Source organism: Chrysochloris asiatica, unplaced genomic scaffold (assembly GCF_000296735.1).
Source record: "Chrysochloris asiatica unplaced genomic scaffold, ChrAsi1.0 scaffold00009, whole genome shotgun sequence".
In the NCBI taxonomy this organism is placed as follows: domain Eukaryota; kingdom Metazoa; phylum Chordata; class Mammalia; order Afrosoricida; family Chrysochloridae; genus Chrysochloris; species Chrysochloris asiatica.
This window is the reverse complement of record NW_006408527.1, coordinates 14954373-14963385: the sequence shown is the minus strand read 5'-3', so window position 1 is coordinate 14963385 and position 9013 is coordinate 14954373. Positions and strand designations below refer to the sequence as shown.

General features: G+C 40.9%; 1 protein-coding gene and 1 pseudogene across 1 annotated transcript; one reads left to right on the top strand and one right to left on the bottom strand.

Annotated features, from left to right (window-relative positions):
- The first annotated feature begins 2100 nt into the window (after window positions 1-2100).
- IL20 (interleukin 20) lies at window positions 2101-4776 on the top strand. The gene is made up of 5 exons (XM_006834057.1): window positions 2101-2259; window positions 2550-2615; window positions 2723-2875; window positions 3612-3686; window positions 4699-4776. The coding sequence occupies exons 1-5, from the start codon at window positions 2101-2103 to the stop codon at window positions 4774-4776; spliced, it is 531 nt and encodes a 176-aa protein (XP_006834120.1).
- A 1848-nt stretch (window positions 4777-6624) lies between these two features.
- The window catches only part of LOC102839019, a 46759-nt pseudogene continuing 44370 nt past the window's right edge, over window positions 6625-9013 (bottom strand).

Sequence of the window (9013 nt, the reverse complement as noted above, 5' to 3'; positions counted from 1 at the left end):
TCATCTTAGCTTAACAGATACTTCTCTGTTTTAAAACTGGAAGTCCCATGTCCTGGGGATTCCCTTAGTCTTAGGGCAAACCATGATGGTCATCTTTCACTGATGGGAAGTGGTACAACAGGAATTTGGGCCAGGTTTTCTTATCTTCAAACCTGATACTTGCTGAAACTATTGAGTTTTATTTGTTCATTCCCTTTACTTACATATGGCAGGAATTCAGGTGGTCATATGCAAAAATGGTTTCTAGCATCTTGTCTGACATGTGCTATACCAAGTCATATTGGAACTTGGGGCAAAAGGAATGATGTATGCCCTATAGAAATGTTTCTATGCTCGTGTGGTGCTGTAGAATAAGCATCGAACTTCAAATCGGTTTGAACCTCAAAGTTGTCAGTTCAAACACATCAGCCGCTCCTTGGAAATCCTATACAGGGTCACTATGAGTCAGAACTGACTCAATGGCACTTAACAACAACAACAACATAAGTATGTTATTTTTTTCTGAGAATTTTAAAGTAGTTGAAAAAAATATTGAAAAATGGAAAGCATTGTAACTCACAATGTTATTTTAAGTTTAAATATGATCCAAACAGAATTTTTTACAATTGTTCATTGCTGGCTTTAAAGAAAGAAAATTCATCAATAGTATTTTCATAATATACTTCTAGAAAAATTAACCATTAAAATAACTAAAAACATGCATATAGCAAGCATGTTACTCCTTTTGCCTTGAGTCTCAATCTGGCTCATAATGGCAGGTCTTCAAAATCAAATTATTTGGCTCATTGTTGACTTTTTTTTAGCTTTGCTATTTTATTAAAATGCTATTTATCTTGACTGAACTTTTTGATGGCTTCTTAAATTGAATCTTCAAGGCGAGTACCTCATTGACGACTTCACCTATCAAAAAAACCCACTGCCATTGAATTGATTCCACCCGACTCACAGCATTCCTAAACAGACTTTCTGAGACTGTCAATCTTTATAGAAGCAGACAGCCTCCTCTTTCTCCCATAGAGCAGTTGGTGGGTTTGAACGACTGACCTTGCAGTTAGTAGCCCAAATGCCTAACCCACAGCACTACCAGGGCTCCTTCTGCCTTACCTAATCCTAGGTTATTCTCATTTTTATCTTAAGATGCAGCAGGCATTCTCATTTCCCTCTTCCTGAGCAGCTTCACCCCAAGAAGAAATGAGTTCTTTCTTTGCTTTTCTTCTTTTTGTTTATGGATCACTCACTTTGCTTCTGGCCTGTGTATACAGGGGCCAGGAAAATCATGTTCTTGGATTGGCCCAGGAATACCCGAATATAGCTCTCCTTCAGAGGGTGCTGTGGGGTTCAAGACGCCTCCAGAGGGAGGAGAAGTGTTAAGTGGGAATGGGCTGAGCGCCCATCAGACCTTGCCTTTCCCTGGCAGCTAGATGGTTGTGAAATCACCGGAGTTTCTGTTTGCCTTCAGGGCTGAAATCAATTCATTATTCCTAAATAACCAGTCTGATCTTAGTCAAATGTCAACAGAACTAAACTCTTCAGCCCCTCAGGGTGGTCTTAAATCCAGACAATGCTTCCCACATGGTTTTTTGGTAGCAAAGACTTCTGCTGAGTCTGTTTTGCTTCAGTTGCCCCATGGGCCTATAGGGAAGGTGAGCTCACGTCAGCATTCCAGAAGGAAAGACTGTATACGTCAATTCCCCAAAACAAGTTTTGACATTTTCCCTGAAATGTCATCCTCAATCTACTCACTGCAAGTGTGTGCGGCTCCAGGCCCTATCTGCTGGGCAATGACGATGGGGCTGGGATGGGACAGCATAAAGTAGCTGGGACCTGGGTCACCAGCTTACATTCAGACCCTGAACAAGCACCTGGGCACTCTTCTCCTAGGATGCTCAGCTAGCTGCTCTTCTAAGTGAGTTGTAAGAATGGGACCAGACTATTTGGAACCAAATTAAGCTATTAAGTTTCAGTTAGTGGATACCTATGAAAGATGTATCCCGATGACTCAATGTCTTCTTCTTAGGATAGGAGAGGGAGAATTCAGTAAGTAATACTATCTTTCTTGTGAATTTCTAGCTCCTGTGGTATCCAGATTTCAGGCATAAGATGAAAAACTCTACCCTTGCCCTCAGCCTGTTCTCTGCTGTATTTTGTCTACTCTGGGCACCTTCTGCTGGACAGAAGACACTCCACTTGGGAAGCTGTGTGATTTCCACAAGCCTTCAGAAAATAAGAAGTGAATTTTCTGAGATACGGGACAGTGTGGTACGTAAGGAAGGCATTCACATCCTCTTGTGGCTGCTCTTTCTTTTTCATTACTTTTCTGTCTTTTGTTCTTGGGAACCCTCATAGTATAACCAAAAGACTGGGCATTCCATACCAGAAGGATGCATTTCCAAGTAACATCTGTTGTTGATCATTTTGAAGTGTTTGGGAAAGGAACACCTCCCACTGGGCCTTTGTAGTGAGAGAGCAAGAGGACCAACTACTTGATGTCTAAGATCCTAGCAACAGTCACTGACTGGCCCTTTCTTGTCTTAATTTCTTCTGTTTAGCAAGCTGAAGATGGAAACATTGATATCAGAATCTTGAGGAGCTCCACATCTTTGCAAGACACGAAGGTATGCATCTGGACCTGTTGAACTCTGTGCGGGAGTATGAAGCAGGCCATCTCTGTCACACTGGGTCTTGTCCCTACTCCCTCCCAACATATTTATCTTCTTTTCAGCCTTCAGATCAGTGTTGCCTTCTCCGCCATTTACTGAGACTCTACCTGGACCGAGTATTCAAAAACTACCAGACCTCTGACCCCCACACCCTCCGGAAGATCAGCAGTCTTTCCAACTCCTTTCTAACCATCAAGAAGGATCTCCGGCTATGTGTAAGAAAGGGTCTTAGGGGATAGGATCCATCACAGGAAAGAGCTCTAATAGCTTAAGATACATGCTCTCTTTCATACCCCCATTTAATGGATGGGAAAACTTAATTCAGAAGTTCTAATGATTTGTGCCAAATCATGCAACTATGTAATAAGAACTCAATTGTATTGACTTTTGGGTATATGCTTTGTGCAAAAAGTACTTTGTAAAGTCTAAAGAACTATGCATTTGCTAGCTACTTGATAGTCATGATAATTATCTACCATCCTGGATGTTAATGTTATACATTTCTGTAGGCGGGCTATGGCATTGTGTACTAGTGTAGCCAGTGTTCAGTGCATTCAATCTGTAAGCCATCAAATTCAATTTCAGAATAGAATCTATATAGGACCTTCGAATCCAATTCTCTCTCCCCACAGAGGCTCAGACTTATTCTTCTGAATGTAGAGATGAAGAAGTTATATGGGATCCAGTCAAGGGGGCTGATTTAGAACCTAGCAGCGCAAACTCCTCCAGCACTACTTGTTTCTAAAATGAAAAAGAACGGAGCTCCATCTTTGAGCCTCAAAGGTGGCTTTCTTTTTAAGCTTATGATTAGTTTAAAGACCCTAATGACGAGGTCTGAAAGGTTTTTATATGGAAATGGAGTGTGAGTGATTCCCACCTACTTCATGTTAAAGACAAGGACAGACAGTCAGAATCTTTAGTAAAATCTATCATTCTCTGGAACATTTTCAGCATGACCACAAGACATGCCATTGCGGAGAGGAAGCAACGGAGAAATACAGCCAGATTCTGAGTCACTTTGAGGAGGTATCTGCACTTTTGGTGTTGGTTGGGGTGGATGTGTTTTTAGAATTGAGCTCATAGAGGGAATGGGCGTTGACATTGGTAGAAATTCAGTAGCCCTCAGTGTAATAGCTCTTTGAAGTCAGATGAACCCCTCCCCTGTTTCTTATCAGGGGATATCTCTCTAAACTCTAGAAGTGTGATCGTATTGGTTGGTGCTCTAGGAAGTGCAAGAGGATGACCATACTTCCAACAAGTCACTCCATATATTTCTGAATCTTCCAGCTGTACAAAATAGAGACAACAGTTTTCCAACATTCACATGCTTCCGCATACTCTCAAAGCACACTCCCAAATTCACACATGTCTGTGCCATGCTGCTTCTTACCTCCATGCCTTTGCACATTGGCCAAGAAGGCCTGAAGCTCAGCCCTTACTGACTAACTCTTACTCATCCTAGAAGACTCAGCCTAAGAAGGACCTCCAGGAAGGTGTTGGATGCCTCCCTCAGTGTTAGGTGACTTCCCTACCATTCTATAGGGATCCCATTGTTTATTCTAAATGCCTGCTTCTGCCAGTCTCCATGACAGACTATGAGTTCCTTGTGGGTAGAGATTATCCCATTCATCTTTGAATCTTGAGCCACAAGAAATATTTGTTCAATTGAAGTATGCACAGTGGGCAACCCTACACATACCCACACACACAAACACACCTGTATCTCTTAAAGATACAATCTAATTATTTTTATCTCTATGAGTCTAGAAACTGGAGTTGTAGTTCCAATTCTTCTACTTCCTTATGTTTCAGTTTCCCTATGTAAGACTAGGATAATGACCTCAATGCCCTCTCTTCCTCCTGTGAGATCATGAGGTTCTGGAATTTTTTTTCAAGCTCTGTAGCATGTCAAGGCCCAGAATGCACTGTTCATGTGCCCCAACAGACCTGCCAATGAGAAGAGAGCAAGAGAGCATTAACCTCAAAGTAAGTGTTGCCTCTGTGAGTTGCTAACCGCATGGGTGTGTGTCTCTTTCAGCTTGAGCTTCAGGCAGCTGTAGTGAAAGCCTTAGGGGAGCTAGATATTCTCCTGCAATGGCTGGAGGAGACAAAATAGGAGAAAAGCGATGCTGCTATGGAGAGTATTCCTGACCGAGTCCCACTCTTCAATACCTGCTGAGGAGCGACTGAGAGCCATCATCTCTTTATGACACAAGCCTGTTCTGCTCACTGTGTATATTATTTATTTATTATTTGGTCCCTTATTGTGATTGTCTTCATGCATTCCCAGTCTTAGTTTAGATTGTGTTCTCGTAATATTTTTGTACTATCTTTTCTACTGTTGAATATATTTATTAGTTTTAATACTTATTTATTTTAGCTATTTAATGTATTTATTTTTATACTTGAACAATGAGACTTTTATTTTTAATTCCCAAGATTTTATTTATAACCCATAGAGTAAACAAAACCCTCTACATTCTAGAAGAACTTTAAAAACTTCTTAAATTAAATTTTTATTGTTGTTAACTGCTGTCGAGTCGGTTCTGACCCATAGTGACTCTGAACAGGGTTTCTGAGGCTGTAAGTCTTTATGGGAGCAGAATGCCTCATCTTTCTCCCACGGAGCAGCAGGTAGTTTCGAACTGCTGACCTTGTGGTTCGCAGCCCGATTCGTAACCACTACGCTAGCAGAGCTCCTTCTTAAATTAATTAAGCATGTATTTATCAAGTGTCAATGCTCTATGAGATATTTAAAGTTGAGCCAATGATTACTTAGCTTGGCTCATGGAAGAAGATACTCTGATGTAAACCTAGAGACCTAATGACTCCCACCCAGCTCCTCAAGCCCATACTTGTATATCTTCCAGGTATGATGTCCTATGTGCCCAAAATGTATTTTTACAAATAAAGTTTTCTATGACTAGTATCTGCTTGGAGTTTGAAAATGCTTCTGGAGCAGAAGTCATGGTGGGAATGAGTTTGAATCTCATGTCACACAGGACCCTCTCTCTTGCTTCTCTGTGGAAGTAATATACATGTTGGAACCTAGGCCTTCTTTCTCCTGCTGGATTAATTCCCAGTTCTTTCTCTAAACTTACTTACATCATTGATCCCATGACTGCCCTCTATGTAAAGGGACAGTAACAAAGTGAGGGGTTTTAATTACCTCTGCCTTTACATCATAAGCTTAGGTCACTGTCCTCTTTGTATCTCTCTTTTCTTTTCCATACCTGGTTTCCATACTCTTGCATCAGGATTCCTGATTGCAACATAAATTGCTATGGATGATTGTGTTACAAGGGTCTGTTACAAGGGTTAAGAATTCACAGGTACTTACAGAGTCCTCAGAGAGATTATGAGCCTTCTCTGGGCACCTTCCCTTTGGGAGTGAGTTGAGCCCCAGAGTTTAGGTTGATCTGATCAAACATTAAGTCAGTGTCCTCTTTTGAGGTCCCTCTCAAGTTGTGCTTTCCTGAAGTCTAAGAATTCTGGTCTGGGCTGGTACCCTCCTCCCTCCCTCATCTCAGATTGAACTGTACTTTCAGTTTAGTAGCTCAGTTTCCCCAATTTCAGGCACAACAGACAGATGTTGATTTCCTGACTTCTATAGACAGCATTCCTTACCACTTTTAGATTTAAGTCCTAGAACTCAGCCTGGGCCCTGGCATAGATTAGATGACATTTCATAAGTAAGGATTATATAAATATCAACTAGAGAATTTCCCTCAAATTGAGAAAATTAGCAAGATACAGAAAAAATACATAAAGAAGAAAGTTTAAATCATCTATAACCCTACCACAACACCAAGGGGTATTTTTGGTCTTATTAACTCTATAGGACAGTTTTATTTTGTCCAATAGGGTCATTAAGTGGGAATCGACTTGATGGCAATTGGTTTCTTTGGTTTTGGTTTATATTCCTTGTCTCTATTACTCCAAATAGGTGTCCAGTAAATTACTGTTAACTAACTGTTTTCTTTCCATCACTTCCAGTCCGAGGTAAGGTCAGAGGTCCAGATACCACCCAAACGTCTTCACATCTTTCTGTCAGTTCTCAACAGTATATTTCTATTCTGTTCCAATATCCAGAATTATTGTCATAATTCTGAGGCACAATATTAGAAAGGTAGAATGTTTCTGCCATAGCTTTAGTGGAAATTTTGTTATTTCCTGCTGGAGCCATGTTCTCATGACCACCCACTTCCAAGACAGTTTTCACTGTGGGCCCTGAAGACTGGAGGGATGTCAGGATTAGGCTTGAATTTACAGTGTTTGCTGTCTGCATCACCCATTATCTTTCTTTTGGCTATATGTTCAAGAATCTCTCTGGGCACTTACTTTGCCTGATCATATGATAAGGCATGGTTAGTGTAACAGTCTCTGTTCCAGTTAAAGGAAATCCAAATTGTTCCAAGAGATCCTTTTCTGTAGATCTGTCCAGGGCCCTCCCCATCAATGTAGTCTCAGTGCCCTGACACTGAAGGAATGGCAGGGCCGTGAGGCCAGCTCCTGCAGCGCCCACTATGCCCCCAGCCACAAAGCCACTCAGAAAATGCCAGGACCCTCTGAGGCAGGAAACAAACCTCTTTGCAGCTGGCTTGTCTTATCCAGAGTCTCAGCTTTCCCTGAGGTTCATTTTTAACATATCTTTTGTGTCTGGTTTGAATTATGGCTCGATTCTTATTACCTGAGAGATTTGTGTTAGAAAGCTTAGCCTTTTGCGGATTCTGTTTCTACTTTGTTGTTGTTGTTAAGTACCTTTGAATTGTTTCCAACAGATAGCAACCCTGTATGGCATTTCCAAGAAGCAGCTGGTTTTGAAATGCCAACCTTGTGGTTCACACTCCAGTGCTGATCCTACAGGGCCACACCACAAGTCCAATTTCTATTTTACAGGATAATAATATCTACTTTCAGGGAATGGAAGAGATAGCTTTTTATACTTCTTTGAAAACAAGGCATTTTCTGCTTTTATGCTTCAAATTTCACACATTTTCTATAGAATTTTCACCCCCATGTGACCCATCTTCTATCAGATTTTCCAGATGCACATCTTCTGGTATTCTATGAACAGGTCAACTTTCAAGGAATAGAGTTGAGAGGTCAACCTCCCCGAATTCAGTGCTAGAAATAGAAACACCATTTCCAGGAATCATTAGATGACAAGGAAGTTGGTTTTAACTGTGAAGGATGTGAGCCATCCAGATGAGCATGTCTGAAGCTGACCACACAATTGAGGATGAATGTCTGGACCATGGAAAGTCTTGTTTTCTTTTTTTGGAATCCATGTCACAATGTTTTCATTGGCTTGTTAACACTTGGTCTATTCCTCTTCCCTACAATATTCATCTCCTCCTTTATGTTATGTGTCTTTTCTCTGCTTGGCGTAGTCATCTCATAACACTGGAGAATTCAGCAGTAGAGACAGTGGTAAAAAGGTTAAACCAGGTTGAAATTTCAGAGAAATCTTAATAAAGTAGGGGACCATTGAAGGACAGACTAAAGAATATCTTATAACTGTTACTTCCAATTACAATCATTAAAAATTAATTAAGTCATTTCTTAAGTACTTACTACATGCCAGGCACTGTACTGGCTACTTGGCATACATTATGTGTAGTTTTTAAGTTTTTTTTATTGTGGATTGAGTGAAAGTTTACAGGGCATATCATCAGTTTTACATTCAACAAGTCATACACCTTGTTTCATTACAATGATTATAGTCCCCTGCATGTACCATCAGTTAGCAGCATTTCTCTCTATCCAATTTAGCTTTTTAAAAACAAACAAACAAACAAACAAAAACACTTGGGGATATATAATAATTTACATCTCCAAAAGGTGCATTCTGCAAGTCTGCCTCCTGGCCTCCAGCTCTTAGTCCCTCTCTTCTTAGTCCATGAATTTAGAGTCCTCAGCCACTCCTCCTCACCATGCCCCCATCTCTGCCTCCTTCTCTGGCACTGCTGCTTCTCTGGATGAGGTCCCGCATTCTGCTTGTGTGTTTCTCTCTTGATGGTCCTAGGGTTCTGTGTTTCTGGACTGTAAGATTAACCACTCATTCTCCCTCCCCCCCTTCTTTTTTTTTTTAACAAAACTTCTACCTTTACAATTGTGACAGTCACGATTAGTCATAATAACAATTATTCACCATTGAATCTTACAAATCTTATCCCCGTCTCCTTTCACTAGACCCATCTAGACAAGATGACAGCTATTCAGTGGAGACTCTTAACCCACACTCTTAGACTGAACTCCCTCTTGAAACCTTGTAAGCCAGTCACTTCGTGCCTTTATTGCCCCCTCATTTTAGATAGCCAATGTCTAAGTTGCCTGTCCCTATCTACCCT